Raw genomic sequence first — 23,070 nt, forward strand, 5'->3', positions numbered from 1 at the left:
GAGGTAGCTTGGCTTCAACAGCTCAAGGCAGTCCTGGTGCCAAGTACTTCAGTCCCAGCCAGTTCCCTCCCCAGGCGGCTAGTCAAAGGACACAAGTGGGTGTTCATTCGCTAAAGGCAAAGCTCTTCACTAGTGGTGGTAAACCTGTTGTCTCGGGCAGCCTGAGACCTGTTAATGATGTTCCCAAACAGACTGTGCCCTCTCAAGATGCAACTACATCACAGGCTTCTAGTGCCCTGTCCCAGGTTCTGAGTGCCCCAAGTAGTCCATATGGAGCCCAAGTTGTATGGTTTGACAAAGTTAGCCAAGTAAGTCAGCCTTCAGAAGCCTATGACTTGTCTCAAATGTATTCCAGCAGCTTTAGTGGTGGGCAGCAACAGTCAGGCTTTGCTGTGGGCTTGGCCCAAGCTCAACAGTCTCCTGTGGCCCAGGGTGCACCCAGTGGTTCCGCTACCTCAACTTCACCAGGCTCATATGGCACTTTCTCAAGCCAAATCTCTGCTGCTGATGCCATCAGTGGGAGCTGGAGTGGTCCTTCAGTGGCTCAGGTGGCATCCAGTGACTCTGCCTCATCTGTGACCCAGTCAACATCTGGCAGCTCCTCCTCAGCAGTTGCACAAGGTTTCTACAGTGGTTCTCAAATTCCAAGCTCAACTGGCTACAGCTTCTATCAGCATGTGAAGGAGCCTTCCTACAAGCCTGGATGTCGGAGCAGATTTTCTCAGTGAAGCTGTGAATGTTTCTGATAGTATGCTGGAGTGGAGCCTAATCTTGATTTAGTTGGCACTGCTCTTGTTTACTAATTTTCTAATAAAGATGCTTGTGCTTGATCACTGAGTGAGTGTTCTAATTGGTCAAAAATCTAAATGCTTAATGCATTGTATCTAGCTTTTCCTCACAAATGTCTTATCTGCAAGTAGCTGGTTATTTGCCTTATTTCACAGCATTTAAACCATGCAAAACTGTAGCTACTTGAACATGTGACAAATCCCCATTGCAGTGGGATTACAAATAACATACAATGCATCTCACTGGCCTTCCTGTGCCCCCCTGCAGTAGCCCTATGGGGCTGTACCTATTGGGAACTACCACTTTAGCCTGTCCTGGGTATTGTTCCATTTCTATAGGGATAATGCAACCTAGTGCAATCCTTTATTCGATGTCTTCTGAATATCAGACCTAGATTTCCTTGATCCTTTCATTGGTTTTCCTATCTCACCTTCTGAATGATCTGTTTAGGAGTTTCTGGGAAACCATATTGCCTGGTACATTTGAGTAGATTATATAAAGTTCAAATGTAATTCCTGCTCACACCAGATACTAAACCTTTTACACAAGTACAGAGCTACATGTACTGGAGAGCAGCAGACAGTGCCATAAAGGAATGCAGACAACTGAATCTAATGTGTCTCTAGATGGGAATAACTCATGTGACGTTAAAAGCTGCTAGTCTGGATATGGCCAGAATTACCCCAATATTGACAAATATTTGTAATTCCAAACCACTTCAAGTAAAAATCTCATGTCTTATAAAGATGAAAAATTTGACTTAAGTGAACAAGACTGATTTATGTTGTCAAAAAATAAAGATAGTTTTCTTTGTGGTGTGTTAACTGAAATGCAGCATAGATTAAGAAACCAACTGTTGTACAGCACTAACATTTCTTCTAATTTTGCCTTTAACTAGAAATATAGGCGCATTAGAAATATTTTTGCTTGAAAGAGTGTCATGTGACAATTGATTGTGTACTTCCTTCAGCTGTGAAATTGCTGACCTGTGGACCTTCTTGCACCATAAACTAAAAGAAAGGCATGTGACATGAGCAGGTGTTGTGCATCTAGTGACTTAATTGAAGGGCTTAAAAGGAATGGTTTTCAGAGGCTAAAGAATGTCCATTTGATTCTGGGCTTTTGGTGGTGTGAGAAGTATAGCAAGCCTTTGGTCTCTAAGCACCAGTTCCTTCAGAAATGGCTTGGAGAAGCAATAGGTAACTGTTTATAATGGCTGTGTTCTTAGCTTGGCAATATTGTTTGAAGAATGGGTTGCTGATCACATGTTGTCTCATAGGCTATGGATGCTTCTCATTGCTTTATGTCTCTTGAGGAATGCCTGTGGACATCCAGGTTAGAGTGAACAATCTCAGTTATCTTAATCTACTTTTGATTAGGTTGTTAAACATGTCTTAATGTGATTTTTCTCTTTCTTTAAGTGCGATGTAAAGGACTTCCAGAGGATCAGCTCAGTCAATGGGATGCTGGATCACAGCAGTTACAAAAGCCTGGGTCTTACTTCTTTGAAGCTAAGACGAGCACAGATGAACCCAATATTGTGTTTGGTCAACCTAGCTCCACATCAGGTGTGATCCCACAGATTAGCCAGGACTCCACATCACAGTTTGTCCAAACGAGCAGTCAGCTGGCCCCTTCTGTAGGTTTTCCTGCAAGTATGTATTTTGGTGTTAGTCTACCTGGGCGCCAGAGTGATAGCCTTGTATCTCAAGCCCAGTTTTCTGGTAGCACTGGGAACCAACTTCAGCAGCAAGGTGCACTACAACAAGTATCTTCTAGCGTCCTTCAGTCTGTATCCAGTGGTCAGGCCTACTCTAGCCAGTTTGGTAGCTCGAATGTCCAAAGCACTTCCAGCCAACCTGGTGCTACCTGGATTACATTCTCACAGCGGTCGGGGGTGCCACAAGCTTCGCAACCACAAGGATCCTCGAGTCAACAAATAGCATCTGGTCAGCAGGTCCCTAGCTCTCAGCAACCTGGCAGTGTCTGGTCTCAGGTTTTGCAACCACTATCTCAGTCACAAGGATCCCTAGGTCAAGTCACTGTCAGTCAGCAGGTCCCTGGCCCTCAGCAACCTGGCAGTGTCTCATCCCAGGTCTCACAGCAGTCAGGGGTCTCACAAGGTTCAAAACCACAAGGAACCTTGAGTCAACAAATGCCATCTGGTCAGCTGGTACCTAGCCCTCAGCAACCTGGCAGTGTCTGGTCTCAGGTTTTGCAACCACTATCTCAGTCACAAGGATCCCTAGGTCAAGTCACTGTTAGCCAGCAGGTCCCTAGTGCTCAGCAACCTGGCAGTGTCTCATCCCAGGTCTCACAACAGTCAGGTGTCTCACAAGGTTCCTCGAGTCAACAAATGCCATTTGGTCAGCTGGTATCTAGCCCTCAGCAACCTGGCAGTGTCTGGACCCAGGTGCCACAAACTTCACAACCCCAAGGGTTCCCAAGTCAAATTACGGTTAGCCAGCAGGTCCCTACCTCTCAGCAACCTGGCAGTGTCTCATCCCAGGTCTCACAACAGTCAGGGGTGTCACAAGGTTCAAAACCACAAGGATCCTTGAGTCAACAAATGCCATCTGGTCAGCTGGTACCTAGCCCTCAGCAACCTGGCAGTGTCTGGTCTCAGGTTTTGCAACCACTATCTCAGTCACAAGGATCCCTAGGTCAAGTCGCTGTCAGCCAGCAGGTCCCTAGCTCTCAGCAACCTGGCAGTGTCTCATCCCAGGTCTCACAACAGTCAGGTGTCTCACAAGGTTCAAAACCACAAGGATCCTTGAGTCAACAAATGCCATCTGGTCAGCTGGTACCTAGCCTTCAGCAACCTGGCAGTGTCTGGACCCAGGTGCCACAAACTTCACAACCCCAAGGGTTCCCAAGTCAAATTACGGTTAGCCAGCAGGTCCCTAGCTCTCAGCAACCTGGCAGTGTCTGGTCTCAGGTTTTGCAACCACTTTCTCAGCCACAAGGATCCCTAGGTCAAGTCACTGTTAGCCAGCAGGTCCCTAGCTCTCAGCAACCTGGCAGTGTCTCATCTCAGGTCTCACAGCAGTCAGGGGTGTCACAAGGTTCCTCGAGTCAACAAATGCCATCTGGTCAGCTGGTACCTAGCCCTCAGCAACCTGGCAGTGTCTGGACCCAGGTGCCACAAACTTCACAACCCCAAGGGTTCCCAAGTCAAATTACGGTTAGCCAGCAGGTCCCTAGCTCTCAGCAACCTATCAGTGTCTGGTCTCAGGTTTTGCAACCACTTTCTCAGCCACAAGGATCCCTAGGTCAAGTCACTGTTAGCCAGCAGGTCCCTAGCTCTCAGCAACCTGGCAGTGTCTCATCTCAGGTCTCACAGCAGTCAGGGGTGTCACAAGGTTCCTCGAGTCAACAAATGCCATCTGGTCAGCTGGTACCTAGCCCTCAGCAAGCTGGCAGTGTCTGGTCTCAGGTTTTGCAACCACTTTCTCAGCCACAAGGATCCCTAGGTCAAGTCACTGTTAGCCAGCAGGTCCCTGGCTTTCAGCAACCTGGCAGTGTCTGGTCTCAGGTTTTGCAACCACTATCTCAGTCACAAGGATCCCTAGGTCAAGTCGCTGTCAGCCAGCAGGTCCCTAGCTCTCAGCAACCTGGCAGTGTCTCATCCCAGGTCTCACAACAGTCAGGTGTCTCACAAGGTTCAAAACCACAAGGATCCTTGAGTCAACAAATGCCATCTGGTCAGCTGGTACCTAGCTCTCAGCAACCTGGCAGTGTCTGGTCTCAGGTTTTGCAACCACTATCTCAGTCACAAGGATCCCTAGGTCAAGTCGCTGTCAGCCAGCAGGTCCCTAGCTCTCAGCAACCTGGCAGTGTCTCATCCCAGGTCTCACAACAGTCAGGTGTCTCACAAGGTTCAAAACCACAAGGATCCTTGAGTCAACAAATGCCATCTGGTCAGCTGGTACCTAGCCTTCAGCAACCTGGCAGTGTCTGGACCCAGGTGCCACAAACTTCACAACCCCAAGGGTTCCCAAGTCAAATTACGGTTAGCCAGCAGGTCCCTAGCTCTCAGCAACCTGGCAGTGTCTGGTCTCAGGTTTTGCAACCACTTTCTCAGCCACAAGGATCCCTAGGTCAAGTCACTGTTAGCCAGCAGGTCCCTAGCTCTCAGCAACCTGGCAGTGTCTCATCTCAGGTCTCACAGCAGTCAGGGGTGTCACAAGGTTCCTCGAGTCAACAAATGCCATCTGGTCAGCTGGTACCTAGCCCTCAGCAACCTGGCAGTGTCTGGACCCAGGTGCCACAAACTTCACAACCCCAAGGGTTCCCAAGTCAAATTACGGTTAGCCAGCAGGTCCCTAGCTCTCAGCAACCTATCAGTGTCTGGTCTCAGGTTTTGCAACCACTTTCTCAGCCACAAGGATCCCTAGGTCAAGTCACTGTTAGCCAGCAGGTCCCTAGCTCTCAGCAACCTGGCAGTGTCTCATCTCAGGTCTCACAGCAGTCAGGGGTGTCACAAGGTTCCTCGAGTCAACAAATGCCATCTGGTCAGCTGGTACCTAGCCCTCAGCAAGCTGGCAGTGTCTGGTCTCAGGTTTTGCAACCACTTTCTCAGCCACAAGGATCCCTAGGTCAAGTCACTGTTAGCCAGCAGGTCCCTGGCTTTCAGCAACCTGGCAGTGTCTCATCCCAGGTCTCACAGCAGTCAGGGGTGTCACAAGGATCCTCGAGTCAACAAATGCCATCTGGTCAGCTGGTACCTAGCCCTCAGCAAGCTGGCAGTGTCTGGTCTCAGGTTTTGCAACCACTTTCTCAGCCACAAGGATCCCTAGGTCAAGTCACTGTTAGCCAGCAGGTCCCTGGCTTTCAGCAACCTGGCAGTGTCTCATCCCAGGTCTCACAGCAGTCAGGGCTATCACAAGGTTCAAAACCACAAGGATCCCAGAGTCAACAAATGCCATCTGGTCAGCTGGTACCTAGCCCTCAGCAAGCTGGCAGTGTCTGGTCTCAGGTTTTGCAACCACTTTCTCAGCCACAAGGATCCCTAGGTCAAGTCACTTTTAGTCAGCAGGTACCTAGCTCTCAGCAACCTGGCAGTGTCTGGTCTGAGGTTTCTTGGCAGGCAGGTGTGCGACAAGCTTCAAGCAATGTTGCTACAGTTTCTTCTCCAAGTTCCCCTGTTCAAGTTGGCCCCATTGCCCAAATGAGACCAGTAAGCCAGCCCCTGCACCCACCACAGAGTTTAGGAGGTAGCTTGGCTTCAACAGCTCAAGGCAGTCCTGGTGCCAAGTACTTCAGTCCCAGCCAGTTCCCTCCCCAGGCGGCTAGTCAAAGGACACAAGTGGGTGTTCATTCGCTAAAGGCAAAGCTCTTCACTAGTGGTGGTAAACCTGTTGTCTCGGGCAGCCTGAGACCTGTTAATGATGTTCCCAAACAGACTGTGCCCTCTCAAGATGCAACTACATCACAGGCTTCTAGTGCCCTGTCCCAGGTTCAGAGTGCCCCAAGTAGTCCATATGGAGCCCAAGTTGTATGGTTTGACAAAGTTAGCCAAGTAAGTCAGCCTTCAGAAGCCTATGACTTGTCTCAAATGTATTCCAGCAGCTTTAGTGGTGGGCAGCAACAGTCAGGCTTTGCTGTGGGCTTGGCCCAAGCTCAACAGTCTCCTGTGGCCCAGGGTGCACCCAGTGGTTCCGCTACCTCAACTTCACCAGGCTCATATGGCACTTTCTCAAGCCAAATCTCTGCTGCTGATGCCATCAGTGGGAGCTGGAGTGGTCCTTCAGTGGCTCAGGTGGCATCCAGTGACTCTGCCTCATCTGTGACCCAGTCAACATCTGGCAGCTCCTCCTCAGCAGTTGCACAAGGTTTCTACAGTGGTTCTCAAATTCCAAGCTCAACTGGCTACAGCTTCTATCAGCATGTGAAGGAGCCTTCCTACAAGCCTGGATGTCGGAGCAGATTTTCTCAGTGAAGCTGTGAATGTTTCTGATAGTATGCTGGAGTGGAGCCTAATCTTGATTTAGTTGGCACTGCTCTTGTTTACTAATTTTCTAATAAAGATGCTTGTGCTTGATCACTGAGTGAGTGTTCTAATTGGTCAAAAATCTAAATGCTTAATGCATTGTATCTAGCTTTTCCTCACAAATGTCTTATCTGCAAGTAGCTGGTTATTTGCCTTATTTCACAGCATTTAAACCATGCAAAACTGTAGCTACTTGAACATGTGACAAATCCCCATTGCAGTGGGATTACAAATAACATACAATGCATCTCACTGGCCTTCCTGTGCCCCCCTGCAATAGCCCTATGGGGCTGTACCTATTGGGAACTACCACTTTAGCCTGTCCTGGGTATTGTTCCATTTCTATAGGGATAATGCAACCTAGTGCAATCCTTTATTCGATGTCTTCTGAATATCAGACCTAGATTTCCTTGATCCTTTCATTGGTTTTCCTATCTCACCTTCTGAATGATCTGTTTAGGAGTTTCTGGGAAACCATATTTCCTGGTACATTTGAGTAGATTATATAAAGTTCAAATGTAATTCCTGCTCACACCAGATACTAAACCTTTTACACAAGTACAGAGCTACATGTACTGGAGAGCAGCAGACAGTGCCATAAAGGAATGCAGACAACTGAATCTAATGTGTCTCTAGATGGGAATAACTCATGTGACGTTAAAAGCTGCCAGTCTGGATATGGCCAGAATTACCCCAATATTGACAAATATTTGTAATTCCAAACCACTTCAAGTAAAAATCTCATGTCTTATAAAGATGAAAAATTTGACTTAAGTGAACAAGACTGAATTATGTTGTCAAAAAATAAAGATAGTTTTCTTTGTGGTGTGTTAACTGAAATGCAGCATAGATTAAGAAACCAACTGTTGTACAGCACTAACATTTCTTCTAATTTTGCCTTTAACTAGAAATATAGGCGCATTAGAAATATTTTTGCTTGAAAGAGTGTCATGTGACAATTGATTGTGTACTTCCTTCAGCTGTGAAATTGCTGACCTGTGGACCTTCTTGCACCATAAACTAAAAGAAAGGCATGTGACATGAGCAGGTGTTGTGCATCTAGTGACTTAATTGAAGGGCTTAAAAGGAATGGTTTTCAGAGGCTAAAGAATGTCCATTTGATTCTGGGCTTTTGGTGGTGTGAGAAGTATAGCAAGCCTTTGGTCTCTAAGCACCAGTTCCTTCAGAAATGGCTTGGAGAAGCAATAGGTAACTGTTTATAATGGCTGTGTTCTTAGCTTGGCAATATTGTTTGAAGAATGGGTTGCTGATCACATGTTGTCTCATAGGCTATGGATGCTTCTCATTGCTTTATGTCTCTTGAGGAATGCCTGTGGACATCCAGGTTAGAGTGAACAATCTCAGTTATCTTAATCTACTTTTGATTAGGTTGTTAAACATGTCTTAATGTGATTTTTCTCTTTCTTTAAGTGCGATGTAAAGGACTTCCAGAGGATCAGCTCAGTCAATGGGATGCTGGATCACAGCAGTTACAAAAGCCTGGGTCTTACTTCTTTGAAGCTAAGATGAGCACAGATGAACCCAATATTGTGTTTGGTCAACCTAGCTCCACATCAGGTGTGATCCCACAGATTAGCCAGGACTCCACATCACAGTTTGTCCAAACGAGCAGTCAGCTGGCCCCTTCTGTAGGTTTTCCTGCAAGTATGTATTTTGGTGTTAGTCTACCTGGGCGCCAGAGTGATAGCCTTGTATCTCAAGCCCAGTTTTCTGGTAGCACTGGGAACCAACTTCAGCAGCAAGGTGCACTACAACAAGTATCTTCTAGCGTCCTTCAGTCTGTATCCAGTGGTCAGGCCTACTCTAGCCAGTTTGGTAGCTCGAATGTCCAAAGCACTTCCAGCCAACCTGGTGCTACCTGGATTACATTCTCACAGCGGTCGGGGGTGCCACAAGCTTCGCAACCACAAGGATCCTCGAGTCAACAAATAGCATCTGGTCAGCAGGTCCCTAGCTCTCAGCAACCTGGCAGTGTCTGGTCTCAGGTTTTGCAACCACTATCTCAGTCACAAGGATCCCTAGGTCAAGTCACTGTCAGTCAGCAGGTCCCTAGCTCTCAGCAACCTGGCAGTGTCTCATCCCAGGTCTCACAGCAGTCAGGGGTGTCACAAGGTTCAAAACCACAAGGATCCTTGAGTCAACAAATGCCATCTGGTCAGCTGGTACCTAGCCCTCAGCAACCTGGCAGTGTCTGGTCTCAGGTTTTGCAACCACTATCTCAGTCACAAGGATTCCTAGGTCAAGTCGCTGTCAGCCAGCAGGTCCCTAGCTCTCAGCAACCTGGCAGTGTCTCATCCCAGGTCTCACAACAGTCAGGGGTCTCACAAGGTTCAAAACCACAAGGATCCCTGAGTCAACAAATGCCATCTGGTCAGCTGGTACCTAGCCCTCAGCAACCTGGCAGTGTCTGGTCTCAGGTTTTGCAACCACTATCTCAGTCACAAGGATCCCTAGGTCAAGTCACTGTTAGCCAGCAGGTCCCTAGCTCTCAGCAACCTGGCAGTGTCTCATCCCAGGTCTCACAGCAGTCAGGGATGTCACAAGGTTCCTTGAGTCAACAAATGCCATCTGGTCAGCTGGTACCTAGCCCTCAGCAACCTGGCAGTGTCTGGACCCAGGTGCCACAAACTTCACAACCCCAAGGGTTCCCAAGTCAAATTACGGTTAGCCAGCAGGTCCCTAGCTCTCAGCAACCTATTAGTGTCTGGTCTCATGTTTTGCAACAACTTCCTCAGCCACAAGGATCTCTAGGTCAAGTCATTGTTAGCCAGCAGGTCCCTAGTGCTCAGCAACCTGGCAGTGTCTCATCCCAGGTCTCACAGCAGTCAGGGGTGTCACAAGGTTCCTCGAGTCAACAAATGCCATCTGGTCAGCTGGTATCTAGCCCTCAGCAACCTGGCAGTGTCTGGACCCAGGTGCCACAAACTTCACAGCCCCAAGGGTTCCCAAGTCAAATTACGGTTAGCCAGCAGGTCCCTAGCTCTCAGCAACCTGGCAGTGTCTCATCCCAGGTCTCACAACAGTCAGGGGTGTCACAAGGTTCAAAACCACAAGGATCCCTGAGTCAACAAATGCCATCTGGTCAGCTGGTATCTAGCCCTCAGCAACCTGGCAGTGTCTGGTCTCAGGTTTTGCAACCACTATCTCAGTCACAAGGATCCCTAGGTCAAGTCGCTGTCAGCCAGCAGGTCCCTAGCTCTCAGCAACCTGGCAGTGTCTCATCCCAGGTCTCACAACAGTCAGGGGTCTCACAAGGTTCAAAACCACAAGGATCCCTGAGTCAACAAATGCCATCTGGTCAGCTGGTACCTAGCCCTCAGCAACCTGGCAGTGTCTGGTCTCAGGTTTTGCAACCACTATCTCAGTCACAAGGATCCCTAGGTCAAGTCACTGTTAGCCAGCAGGTCCCTAGCTCTCAGCAACCTGGCAGTGTCTCATCCCAGGTCTCACAGCAGTCAGGGGTGTCACAAGGTTCCTCGAGTCAACAAATGCCATCTGGTCAGCTGGTATCTAGCCCTCAGCAACCTGGCAGTGTCTGGACCCAGGTGCCACAAACTTCACAACCCCAAGGGTTCCCAAGTCAAATTACGGTTAGCCAGCAGGTCCCTAGCTCTCAGCAACCTGGCAGTGTCTGGTCTCAGGTTTTGCAACCACTTTCTCAGCCACAAGGATCCCTAGGTCAAGTCACTGTTAGCCAGCAGGTCCCTAGCTCTCAGCAACCTGGCAGTGTCTCATCGCAGGTCTCGCAGCAGTCAGGGGTGTCAAAGGGTTCCTCGAGTCAACAAATGCCATCTGGTCAGCTGGTACCTAGCCCTCAGCAAGCTGGCAGTGTCTGGTCTCAGGTTTTGCAACCACTTTCTCAGCCACAAGGATTCCTAGGTCAAGTCACTGTTAGCCAGCAGGTCCCTAGCTCTCAGCAACCTGGCAGTGTCTCATCCCAGGTCTCACAGCAGTCAGGGCTATCACAAGGTTCAAAACCACAAGGATCCCTGAGTCAACAAATGCCATCTGGTCAGCTGGTACCTAGCCCTCAGCAAGCTGGCAGTGTCTGGTCTCAGGTTTTGCAACCACTTTCTCAGCCACAAGGATCCCTAGGTCAAGTCACTTTTAGCCAGCAGGTACCTAGCTCTCAGCAACCTGGCAGTGTCTGGTCTGAGGTTTCTTGGCAGGCAGGTGTGCGACAAGCTTCAAGCAATGTTGCTACAGTTTCTTCTCCAAGTTCCCCTGTTCAAGTTGGCCCCATTGCCCAAATGAGACCAGTAAGCCAGCCCCTGCACCCACCACAGAGTTTAGGAGGTAGCTTGGCTTCAACAGCTCAAGGCAGTCCTGGTGCCAAGTACTTCAGTCCCAGCCAGTTCCCTCCCCAGGCGGCTAGTCAAAGGACACAAGTGGGTGTTCATTCGCTAAAGGCAAAGCTCTTCACTAGTGGTGGTAAACCTGTTGTCTCGGGCAGCCTGAGACCTGTTAATGATGTTCCCAAACAGACTGTGCCCTCTCAAGATGCAACTACATCACAGGCTTCTAGTGCCCTGTCCCAGGTTCAGAGTGCCCCAAGTAGTCCATATGGAGCCCAAGTTGTATGGTTTGACAAAGTTAGCCAAGTAAGTCAGCCTTCAGAAGCCTATGACTTGTCTCAAATGTATTCCAGCAGCTTTAGTGGTGGGCAGCAACAGTCAGGCTTTGCTGTGGGCTTGGCCCAAGCTCAACAGTCTCCTGTGGCCCAGGGTGCACCCAGTGGTTCCGCTACCTCAACTTCACCAGGCTCATATGGCACTTTCTCAAGCCAAATCTCTGCTGCTGATGCCATCAGTGGGAGCTGGAGTGGTCCTTCAGTGGCTCAGGTGGCATCCAGTGACTCTGCCTCATCTGTGACCCAGTCAACATCTGGCAGCTCCTCCTCAGCAGTTGCACAAGGTTTCTACAGTGGTTCTCAAATTCCAAGCTCAACTGGCTACAGCTTCTATCAGCATGTGAAGGAGCCTTCCTACAAGCCTGGATGTCGGAGCAGATTTTCTCAGTGAAGCTGTGAATGTTTCTGATAGTATGCTGGAGTGGAGCCTAATCTTGATTTAGTTGGCACTGCTCTTGTTTACTAATTTTCTAATAAAGATGCTTGTGCTTGGTCACTGAGTGAGTGTTCTAATTGGTCAAAAATCTAAATGCTTAATGCATTGTATCTAGCTTTTCCTCACAAATGTCTTATCTGCAAGTAGCTGGTTATTTGCCTTATTTCACAGCATTTAAACCATGCAAAACTGTAGCTACTTGAACATGTGACAAATCCCCATTGCAGTGGGATTACAAATAACATACAATGCATCTCACTGGCCTTCCTGTGCCCCCCTGCAGTAGCCCTATGGGGCTGTACCTATTGGGAACTACCACTTTAGCCTGTCCTGGGTATTGTTCCATTTCTATAGGGATAATGCAACCTAGTGCAATCCTTTATTCGATGTCTTCTGAATATCAGACCTAGATTTCCTTGATCCTTTCATTGGTTTTCCTATCTCACCTTCTGAATGATCTGTTTAGGAGTTTCTGGGAAACCATATTGCCTGGTACATTTGAGTAGATTATATAAAGTTCAAATGTAATTCCTGCTCACACCAGATACTAAACCTTTTACACAAGTACAGAGCTACATGTACTGGAGAGCAGCAGACAGTGCCATAAAGGAATGCAGACAACTGAATCTAATGTGTCTCTAGATGGGAATAACTCATGTGACGTTAAAAGCTGCTAGTCTGGATATGGCCAGAATTACCCCAATATTGACAAATATTTGTAATTCCAAACCACTTCAAGTAAAAATCTCATGTCTTATAAAGATGAAAAATTTGACTTAAGTGAACAAGACTGATTTATGTTGTCAAAAAATAAAGATAGTTTTCTTTGTGGTGTGTTAACTGAAATGCAGCATAGATTAAGAAACCAACTGTTGTACAGCACTAACATTTCTTCTAATTTTGCCTTTAACTAGAAATATAGGCGCATTAGAAATATTTTTGCTTGAAAGAGTGTCATGTGACAATTGATTGTGTACTTCCTTCAGCTGTGAAATTGCTGACCTGTGGACCTTCTTGCACCATAAACTAAAAGAAAGGCATGTGACATGAGCAGGTGTTGTGCATCTAGTGACTTAATTGAAGGGCTTAAAAGGAATGGTTTTCAGAGGCTAAAGAATGTCCATTTGATTCTGGGCTTTTGGTGGTGTGAGAAGTATAGCAAGCCTTTGGTCTCTAAGCACCAGTTCCTTCAGAAATGGCTTGGAGAAGCAATAGGTAACTGTTTATAATGGCTGTGTTCTTAGCTTGGCAATATTGTTTGAAGAATGGGTTGCTGATCACATGTTGTCTCATAGGCTATGGATGCTTCTCATTGCTTTATGTCTCTTGAGGAATGCCTGTGGACATCCAGGTTAGAGTGAACAATCTCAGTTATCTTAATCTACTTTTGATTAGGTTGTTAAACATGTCTTAATGTGATTTTTCTCTTTCTTTAAGTGCGATGTAAAGGACTTCCAGAGGATCAGCTCAGTCAATGGGATGCTGGATCACAGCAGTTACAAAAGCCTGGGTCTTACTTCTTTGAAGCTAAGACGAGCACAGATGAACCCAATATTGTGTTTGGTCAACCTAGCTCCACATCAGGTGTGATCCCACAGATTAGCCAGGACTCCACATCACAGTTTGTCCAAACGAGCAGTCAGCTGGCCCCTTCTGTAGGTTTTCCTGCAAGTATGTATTTTGGTGTTAGTCTACCTGGGCGCCAGAGTGATAGCCTTGTATCTCAAGCCCAGTTTTCTGGTAGCACTGGGAACCAACTTCAGCAGCAAGGTGCACTACAACAAGTATCTTCTAGCGTCCTTCAGTCTGTATCCAGTGGTCAGGCCTACTCTAGCCAGTTTGGTAGCTCGAATGTCCAAAGCACTTCCAGCCAACCTGGTGCTACCTGGATTACATTCTCACAGCGGTCGGGGGTGCCACAAGCTTCGCAACCACAAGGATCCTCGAGTCAACAAATAGCATCTGGTCAGCAGGTCCCTAGCTCTCAGCAACCTGGCAGTGTCTGGTCTCAGGTTTTGCAACCACTATCTCAGTCACAAGGATCCCTAGGTCAAGTCACTGTCAGTCAGCAGGTCCCTAGCTCTCAGCAACCTGGCAGTGTCTCATCCCAGGTCTCACAGCAGTCAGGGGTGCCACAAGCTTCGCAACCACAAGGATCCTCGAGTCAACAAATGCCATCTGGTCAGCTGGTACCTAGCCCTCAGCAACCTGGCAGTGTCTGGTCTCAGGTTTTGCAACCACTATCTCAGTCACAAGGATCACTAGGTCAAGTCACTGTTAGCCAGCAGGTCCCTAGCTCTCAGCAACCTGGCAGTGTCTCATCCCAGGTCTCACAGCAGTCAGGGATGTCACAAGGTTCCTTGAGTCAACAAATGCCATCTGGTCAGCTGGTACCTAGCCCTCAGCAAGCTGGCAGTGTCTGGACCCAGGTGCCACAAACTTCACAATCCCAAGGGTTCCCAAGTCAAATTACGGTTAGCCAGCAGGTCCCTAGCTCTCAGCAACCTATTAGTGTCTGGTCTCATGTTTTGCAACAACTTCCTCAGCCACAAGGATCTCTAGGTCAAGTCATTGTTAGCCAGCAGGTCCCTAGTGCTCAGCAACCTGGCAGTGTCTCATCCCAGGTCTCACAGCAGTCAGGGGTGTCACAAGGTTCCTCGAGTCAACAAATGCCATCTGGTCAGCTGGTATCTAGCCCTCAGCAACCTGGCAGTGTCTGGACCCAGGTGCCACAAACTTCACAACCCCAAGGGTTCCCAAGTCAAATTACGGTTAGCCAGCAGGTCCCTAGCCCTCAGCAACCTGGCAGTGTCTGGTCTCAGGTTTTGCAACCACTTTCTCAGCCACAAGGATCCCTAGGTCAAGTCACTGTTAGCCAGCAGGTCCCTAGCTCTCAGCAACCTGGCAGTGTCTCATCGCAGGTCTCGCAGCAGTCAGGGGTGTCACAGGGTTCCTCGAGTCAACAAATGCCATCTGGTCAGCTGGTACCTAGCCCTCAGCAAGCTGGCAGTGTCTGGTCTCAGGTTTTGCAACCACTTTCTCAGCCGCAAGGATCCCTAGGTCAAGTCACTTTTAGCCAGCAGGTCCCTAGCTCTCAGCAACCTGGCAGTGTCTCATTCCAGGTCTCACAGCAGTCAGGGGTGTCACAAGGTTCCTCGAGTCAACAAATGCCATCTGGTCAGCTGGTACCTAGCCCTCAGCAACCTGGCAGTGTCTGGACCCAGGTGCCACAAACTTCACAACCCCAAGGGTTCCCAAGTCAAATTACGGTTAGCCAGCAGGTCCCTAGCTCTCAGCAACCTATCAGTGTCTGGTCTCAGGTTTTGCAACCACTTTCTCAGCCGCAAGGATCCCTAGGTCAAGTCACTGTTAGCCAGCAGGTCCCTAGCTCTCAGCAACCTGGCAGTGTCTCATCCCAGGTCTCACAGCAGTCAGGGCTATCACAAGGTTCAAAACCACAAGGATCCCCGAGTCAACAAATGCCATCTGGTCAGCTGGTACCTAGCCCTCAGCAAGCTGGCAGTGTCTGGTCTCAGGTTTTGCAACCACTTTCTCAGCCACAAGGATCCCTAGGTCAAGTCACTTTTAGCCAGCAGGTACCTAGCTCTCAGCAACCTGGCAGTGTCTGGTCTGAGGTTTCTTGGCAGGCAGGTGTGCGACAAGCTTCAAGCAATGTTGCTACAGTTTCTTCTCCAAGTTCCCCTGTTCAAGTTGGCCCCATTGCCCAAATGAGACCAGTAAGCCAGCCCCTGCACCCACCACAGAGTTTAGGAGGTAGCTTGGCTTCAACAGCTCAAGGCAGTCCTGGTGCCAAGTACTTCAGTCCCAGCCAGTTCCCTCCCCAGGCGGCTAGTCAAAGGACACAAGTGGGTGTTCATTCGCTAAAGGCAAAGCTCTTCACTAGTGGTGGTAAACCTGTTGTCTCGGGCAGCCTGAGACCTGTTAATGATGTTCCCAAACAGACTGTGCCCTCTCAAGATGCAACTACATCACAGGCTTCTAGTGCCCTGTCCCAGGTTCTGAGTGCCCCAAGTAGTCCATATGGAGCCCAAGTTGTATGGTTTGACAAAGTTAGCCAAGTAAGTCAGCCTTCAGAAGCCTATGACTTGTCTCAAATGTATTCCAGCAGCTTTAGTGGTGGGCAGCAACAGTCAGGCTTTGCTGTGGGCTTGGCCCAAGCTCAACAGTCTCCTGTGGCCCAGGGTGCACCCAGTGGTTCCGCTACCTCAACTTCACCAGGCTCATATGGCACTTTCTCAAGCCAAATCTCTGCTGCTGATGCCATCAGTGGGAGCTGGAGTGGTCCTTCAGTGGCTCAGGTGGCATCCAGTGACTCTGCCTCATCTGTGACCCAGTCAACATCTGGCAGCTCCTCCTCAGCAGTTGCACAAGGTTTCTACAGTGGTTCTCAAATTCCAAGCTCAACTGGCTACAGCTTCTATCAGCATGTGAAGGAGCCTTCCTACAAGCCTGGATGTCGGAGCAGATTTTCTCAGTGAAGCTGTGAATGTTTCTGATAGTATGCTGGAGTGGAGCCTAATCTTGATTTAGTTGGCACTGCTCTTGTTTACTAATTTTCTAATAAAGATGCTTGTGCTTGATCACTGAGTGAGTGTTCTAATTGGTCAAAAATCTAAATGCTTAATGCATTGTATCTAGCTTTTCCTCACAAATGTCTTATCTGCAAGTAGCTGGTTATTTGCCTTATTTCACAGCATTTAAACCATGCAAAACTGTAGCTACTTGAACATGTGACAAATCCCCATTGCAGTGGGATTACAAATAACATACAATGCATCTCACTGGCCTTCCTGTGCCCCCCTGCAACAGCCCTATGGGGCTGTACCTATTGGGAACTACCACTTTAGCCTGTCCTGGGTATTGTTCCATTTCTATAGGGATAATGCAACCTAGTGCAATCCTTTATTCGATGTCTTCTGAATATCAGACCTAGATTTCCTTGATCCTTTCATTGGTTTTCCTATCTCACCTTCTGAATGATCTGTTTAGGAGTTTCTGGGAAACCATATTGCCTGGTACATTTGAGTAGATTATATAAAGTTCAAATGTAATTCCTGCTCACACCAGATACTAAACCTTTTACACAAGTACAGAGCTACATGTACTGGAGAGCAGCAGACAGTGCCATAAAGGAATGCAGACAACTGAATCTAATGTGTCTCTAGATGGGAATAACTCATGTGACGTTAAAAGCTGCCAGTCTGGATATGGCCAGAATTACCCCAATATTGACAAATATTTGTAATTCCAAACCACTTCAAGTAAAAATCTCATGTCTTATAAAGATGAAAAATTTGACTTAAGTGAACAAGACTGAATTATGTTGTCAAAAAATAAAGATAGTTTTCTTTGTGGTGTGTTAACTGAAATGCAGCATAGATTAAGAAACCAACTGTTGTACAGCACTAACATTTCTTCTAATTTTGCCTTTAACTAGAAATATAGGCGCATTAGAAATATTTTTGCTTGAAAGAGTGTCATGTGACAATTGATTGTGTACTTCCTTCAGCTGTGAAATTGCTGACCTGTGGACCTTCTTGCACCATAAACTAAAAGAAAGGCATGTGACATGAGCAGGTGTTGTGCATCTAGTGACTTAATTGAAGGGCTTAAAAGGAATGGTTTTCAGAGGCTAAAGAATGTCCATTTGATTCTGGGCTTTTGGTGGTGTGAGAAGTATAGCAAGCCTTTGGTCTCTAAGCACCAGTTCCTTCAGAAATGGCTTGGAGAAGCAATAGGTAACTGTTTATAATGGCTGTGTTCTTAGCTTGGCAATATTGTTTGAAGAATGGGTTGCTGATCACATGTTGTCTCATAGGCTATGGATGCTTCTCATTGCTTTATGTCTCTTGAGGAATGCCTGTGGACATCCAGGTTAGAGTGAACAATCTCAGTTATCTTAATCTACTTTTGATTAGGTTGTTAAACATGTCTTAATGTGATTTTTCTCTTTCTTTAAGTGCGATGTAAAGGACTTCCAGAGGATCAGCTCAGTCAATGGGATGCTGGATCACAGCAGTTACAAAAGCCTGGGTCTTACTTCTTTGAAGCTAAGATGAGCACAGATGAACCCAATATTGTGTTTGGTCAACCTAGCTCCACATCAGGTGTGATCCCACAGATTAGCCAGGACTCCACATCACAGTTTGTCCAAACGAGCAGTCAGCTGGCCCCTTCTGTAGGTTTTCCTGCAAGTATGTATTTTGGTGTTAGTCTACCTGGGCGCCAGAGTGATAGCCTTGTATCTCAAGCCCAGTTTTCTGGTAGCACTGGGAACCAACTTCAGCAGCAAGGTGCACTACAACAAGTATCTTCTAGCGTCCTTCAGTCTGTATCCAGTGGTCAGGCCTACTCTAGCCAGTTTGGTAGCTCGAATGTCCAAAGCACTTCCAGCCAACCTGGTGCTACCTGGATTACATTCTCACAGCGGTCGGGGGTGCCACAAGCTTCGCAACCACAAGGATCCTCGAGTCAACAAATAGCATCTGGTCAGCAGGTCCCTAGCTCTCAGCAACCTGGCAGTGTCTGGTCTCAGGTTTTGCAACCACTATCTCAGTCACAAGGATCCCTAGGTCAAGTCACTGTTAGCCAGCAGGTCCCTAGCTCTCAGCAACCTGGCAGTGTCTCATCCCAGGTCTCACAGCAGTCAGGGATGTCACAAGGTTCCTTGAGTCAACAAATGCCATCTGGTCAGCTGGTACCTAGCCCTCAGCAACCTGGCAGTGTCTGGACCCAGGTGCCACAAACTTCACAACCCCAAGGGTTCCCAAGTCAAATTACGGTTAGCCAGCAGGTCCCTAGCTCTCAGCAACCTATTAGTGTCTGGTCTCATGTTTTGCAACAACTTCCTCAGCCACAAGGATCTCTAGGTCAAGTCATTGTTAGCCAGCAGGTCCCTAGCTCTCAGCAACCTGGCAGTGTCTCATCCCAGGTCTCACAGCAGTCAGGGATGTCACAAGGTTCCTTGAGTCAACAAATGCCATCTGGTCAGCTGGTACCTAGCCCTCAGCAACCTGGCAGTGTCTGGACCCAGGTGCCACAAACTTCACAACCCCAAGGGTTCCCAAGTCAAATTACGGTTAGCCAGCAGGTCCCTAGCTCTCAGCAACCTGGCAGTGTCTCATCCCAGGTCTCACAACAGTCAGGGGTGTCACAAGGTTCAAAACCACAAGGATCCTTGAGTCAACAAATGCCATCTGGTCAGCTGGTATCTAGCCCTCAGCAACCTGGCAGTGTCTGGTCTCAGGTTTTGCAACCACTATCTCAGTCACAAGGATCCCTAGGTCAAGTCGCTGTCAGCCAGCAGGTCCCTAGCTCTCAGCAACCTGGCAGTGTCTCATCCCAGGTCTCACAACAGTCAGGGGTCTCACAAGGTTCAAAACCACAAGGATCCCTGAGTCAACAAATGCCATCTGGTCAGCTGGTACCTAGCCCTCAGCAACCTGGCAGTGTCTGGTCTCAGGTTTTGCAACCACTATCTCAGTCACAAGGATCCCTAGGTCAAGTCACTGTTAGCCAGCAGGTCCCTAGTGCTCAGCAACCTGGCAGTGTCTCATCCCAGGTCTCACAACAGTCAGGTGTCTCACAAGGTTCCTCGAGTCAACAAATGCCATTTGGTCAGCTGGTATCTAGCCCTCAGCAACCTGGCAGTGTCTGGACCCAGGTGCCACAAACTTCACAACCCCAAGGGTTCCCAAGTCAAATTACGGTTAGCCAGCAGGTCCCTACCTCTCAGCAACCTGGCAGTGTCTCATCCCAGGTCTCACAACAGTCAGGTGTCTCACAAGGTTCAAAACCACAAGGATCCTTGAGTCAACAAATGCCATCTGGTCAGCTGGTACCTAGCTCTCAGCAACCTGGCAGTGTCTTGTCTCAGGTTTTGCAACCACTTTCTCAGCCACAAGGATCCCTAGGTCAAGTCACTGTTAGCCAGCAGGTCCCTAGCTCTCAGCAACCTGGCAGTGTCTCATCGCAGGTCTCGCAGCAGTCAGGGGTGTCACAGGGTTCCTTGAGTCAACAAATGCCATCTGGTCAGCTGGTACCTAGCCCTCAGCAGGCTGGCAGTGTCTGGTCTCAGGTTTTGCAACCACTTTCTCAGCCTCAAGGATCCCTAGGTCAAGTCACTTTTAGCCAGCAGGTCCCTAGCTCTCAGCAACCTGGCAGTGTCTCATTCCAGGTCTCACAGCAGTCAGGGGTGTCACAAGGTTCCTCGAGTCAACAAATGCCATCTGGTCAGCTGGTACCTAGCCCTCAGCAACCTGGCAGTGTCTGGACCCAGGTGCCACAAACTTCACAACCCCAAGGGTTCCCAAGTCAAATTACGGATAGCCAGCAGGTCCCTAGCTCTCAGCAACCTATCAGTGTCTGGTCTCAGGTTTTGCAACCACTTTCTCAGCCGCAAGGATCCCTAGGTCAAGTCACTGTTAGCCAGCAGGTCCCTAGCTCTCAGCAACCTGGCAGTGTCTCATCCCAGGTCTCACAACAGTCAGGTGTCTCACAAGGTTCCTCGAGTCAACAAATGCCATTTGGTCAGCTGGTATCTAGCCCTCAGCAACCTGGCAGTGTCTGGACCCAGGTGCCACAAACTTCACAACCCCAAGGGTTCCCAAGTCAAATTACGGTTAGCCAGCAGGTCCCTAGCTCTCAGCAACCTGGCAGTGTCTCATCCCAGGTCTCACAACAGTCAGGGGTCTCACAAGGTTCAAAACCACAAGGATCCTTGAGTCAACAAATGCCATCTGGTCAGCTGGTACCTAGCCCTCAGCAACCTGGCAGTGTCTGGTCTCAGGTTTTGCAACCACTATCTCAGCCACAAGGATCCCTAGGTCAAGTCACTGTCAGCCAGCAGGTCCCTAGCTCTCAGCAACCTGGCAGTGTCTCATCCCAGGTCTCACAGCAGTCAGGGATGTCACAAGGTTCCTTGAGTCAACAAATGCCATCTGGTCAGCTGGTACCTAGCCCTCAGCAACCTGGCAGTGTCTGGACCCAGGTGCCACAAACTTCACAACCCCAAGGGTTCCCAAGTCAAATTACAGTTAGCCAGCAGGTCCCTAGCTCTCAGCAACCTGGCAGTGTCTGGTCTCAGGTTTTGCAACCACTTTCTCAGCCACAAGGATCCCTAGGTCAAGTCACTGTTAGCCAGCAGGTCCCTAGCTCTCAGCAACCTGGCAGTGTCTCATCGCAGGTCTCGCAGCAGTCAGGGGTGTCACAAGGTTCCTCGAGTCAACAAATGCCATCTGGTCAGCTGGTACCTAGCCCTCAGCAACCTGGCAGTGTCTGGACCCAGGTGCCACAAACTTCACAACCCCAAGGGTTCCCAAGTCAAATTACGGTTAGCCAGCAGGTCCCTAGCTCTCAGCAACCTGGCAGTGTCTCATCCCAGGTCTCACAGCAGTCAGGGCTATCACAAGGTTCAAAACCACAAGGATCCCCGAGTCAACAAATGCCATCTGGTCAGCTGGTACCTAGCCCTCAGCAAGCTGGCAGTGTCTGGTCTCAGGTTTTGCAACCACTTTCTCAGCCACAAGGATCCCTAGGTCAAGTCACTTTTAGCCAGCAGGTACCTAGCTCTCAGCAACCTGGCAGTGTCTGGTCTGAGGTTTCTTGGCAGGCAGGTGTGCGACAAGCTTCAAGCAATGTTGCTACAGTTTCTTCTCCAAGTTCCCCTGTTCAAGTTGGCCCCATTGCCCAAATGAGACCAGTAAGCCAGCCCCTGCACCCACCACAGAGTTTAGGAGGTAGCTTGGCTTCAACAGCTCAAGGCAGTCCTGGTGCCAAGTACTTCAGTCCCAGCCAGTTCCCTCCCCAGGCGGCTAGTCAAAGGACACAAGTGGGTGTTCATTCGCTAAAGGCAAAGCTCTTCACTAGTGGTGGTAAACCTGTTGTCTCGGGCAGCCTGAGACCTGTTAATGATGTTCCCAAACAGACTGTGCCCTCTCAAGATGCAACTACATCACAGGCTTCTAGTGCCCTGTCCCAGGTTCAGAGTGCCCCAAGTAGTCCATATGGAGCCCAAGTTGTATGGTTTGACAAAGTTAGCCAAGTAAGTCAGCCTTCAGAAGCCTATGACTTGTCTCAAATGTATTCCAGCAGCTTTAGTGGTGGGCAGCAACAGTCAGGCTTTGCTGTGGGCTTGGCCCAAGCTCAACAGTCTCCTGTGGCCCAGGGTGCACCCAGTGGTTCCGCTACCTCAACTTCACCAGGCTCATATGGCACTTTCTCAAGCCAAATCTCTGCTGCTGATGCCATCAGTGGGAGCTGGAGTGGTCCTTCAGTGGCTCAGGTGGCATCCAGTGACTCTGCCTCATCTGTGACCCAGTCAACATCTGGCAGCTCCTCCTCAGCAGTTGCACAAGGTTTCTACAGTGGTTCTCAAATTCCAAGCTCAACTGGCTACAGCTTCTATCAGCATGTGAAGGAGCCTTCCTACAAGCCTGGATGTCGGAGCAGATTTTCTCAGTGAAGCTGTGAATGTTTCTGATAGTATGCTGGAGTGGAGCCTAATCTTGATTTAGTTGGCACTGCTCTTGTTTACTAATTTTCTAATAAAGATGCTTGTGCTTGATCACTGAGTGAGTGTTCTAATTGGTCAAAAATCTAAATGCTTAATGCATTGTATCTAGCTTTTCCTCACAAATGTCTTATCTGCAAGTAGCTGGTTATTTGCCTTATTTCACAGCATTTAAACCATGCAAAACTGTAGCTACTTGAACATGTGACAAATCCCCATTGCAGTGGGATTACAAATAACATACAATGCATCTCACTGGCCTTCCTGTGCCCCCCTGCAACAGCCCTATGGGGCTGTACCTATTGGGAACTACCACTTTAGCCTGTCCTGGGTATTGTTCCATTTCTATAGGGATAATGCAACCTAGTGCAATCCTTTATTCGATGTCTTCTGAATATCAGACCTAGATTTCCTTGATCCTTTCATTGGTTTTCCTATCTCACCTTCTGAATGATCTGTTTAGGAGTTTCTGGGAAACCATATTGCCTGGTACATTTGAGTAGATTATATAAAGTTCAAATGTAATTCCTGCTCACACCAGATACTAAACCTTTTACACAAGTACAGAGCTACATGTACTGGAGAGCAGCAGACAGTGCCATAAAGGAATGCAGACAACTGAATCTAATGTGTCTCTAGATGGGAATAACTCATGTGACGTTAAAAGCTGC

General features: G+C 48.5%; 3 protein-coding genes across 7 annotated transcripts; all 3 read left to right on the forward strand.

Annotated features, from left to right (window-relative positions):
• The first annotated feature begins 7,955 nt into the window (after positions 1–7,955).
• Positions 7,956–11,940, forward strand: LOC136674242 (uncharacterized). Of its 3 annotated transcripts, none has more exons than XM_066650145.1 (4): positions 7,956–7,990; positions 8,071–8,126; positions 8,213–8,767; positions 9,200–11,939. In XM_066650145.1, the coding sequence occupies exons 1-4, from the start codon at positions 7,971–7,973 to the stop codon at positions 11,821–11,823; spliced, it is 3,255 nt and encodes a 1,084-aa protein (XP_066506242.1). In that variant the 5' UTR covers positions 7,956–7,970; the 3' UTR covers positions 11,824–11,939. The 3 variants fall into 3 exon arrangements, with proteins under 3 accessions (XP_066506242.1, XP_066506243.1, XP_066506241.1); XM_066650146.1 differs by having other exon boundaries at positions 9,596–11,938; XM_066650144.1 differs by having other exon boundaries at positions 8,213–11,940.
• Positions 11,941–13,309: 1,369 nt separating this feature from the next.
• LOC136674258 (uncharacterized) lies at positions 13,310–16,469 on the forward strand. The gene is made up of 2 exons (XM_066650163.1): positions 13,310–13,860; positions 14,473–16,469. Exons 1-2 carry the CDS (start codon positions 13,542–13,544, stop codon positions 16,365–16,367), a joined length of 2,214 nt encoding a protein of 737 aa, XP_066506260.1. The 5' UTR covers positions 13,310–13,541; the 3' UTR covers positions 16,368–16,469.
• Positions 16,470–17,592: 1,123 nt separating this feature from the next.
• Positions 17,593–22,453, forward strand: LOC136675245 (uncharacterized). Of its 3 annotated transcripts, none has more exons than XM_066651702.1 (4): positions 17,593–17,627; positions 17,708–17,763; positions 17,850–20,521; positions 20,936–22,453. In XM_066651702.1, the coding sequence occupies exons 1-4, from the start codon at positions 17,608–17,610 to the stop codon at positions 22,349–22,351; spliced, it is 4,164 nt and encodes a 1,387-aa protein (XP_066507799.1). In that variant the 5' UTR covers positions 17,593–17,607; the 3' UTR covers positions 22,352–22,453. The 3 variants fall into 3 exon arrangements, with proteins under 3 accessions (XP_066507799.1, XP_066507800.1, XP_066507798.1); XM_066651703.1 differs by having other exon boundaries at positions 17,850–18,781; positions 19,412–22,453; XM_066651701.1 differs by having other exon boundaries at positions 17,850–22,453.
• Positions 22,454–23,070: the final 617 nt, after the last annotated feature.

Source organism: Hoplias malabaricus, chromosome 18, assembly GCF_029633855.1.
Source record: "Hoplias malabaricus isolate fHopMal1 chromosome 18, fHopMal1.hap1, whole genome shotgun sequence".
NCBI lineage: Eukaryota > Metazoa > Chordata > Actinopteri > Characiformes > Erythrinidae > Hoplias > Hoplias malabaricus.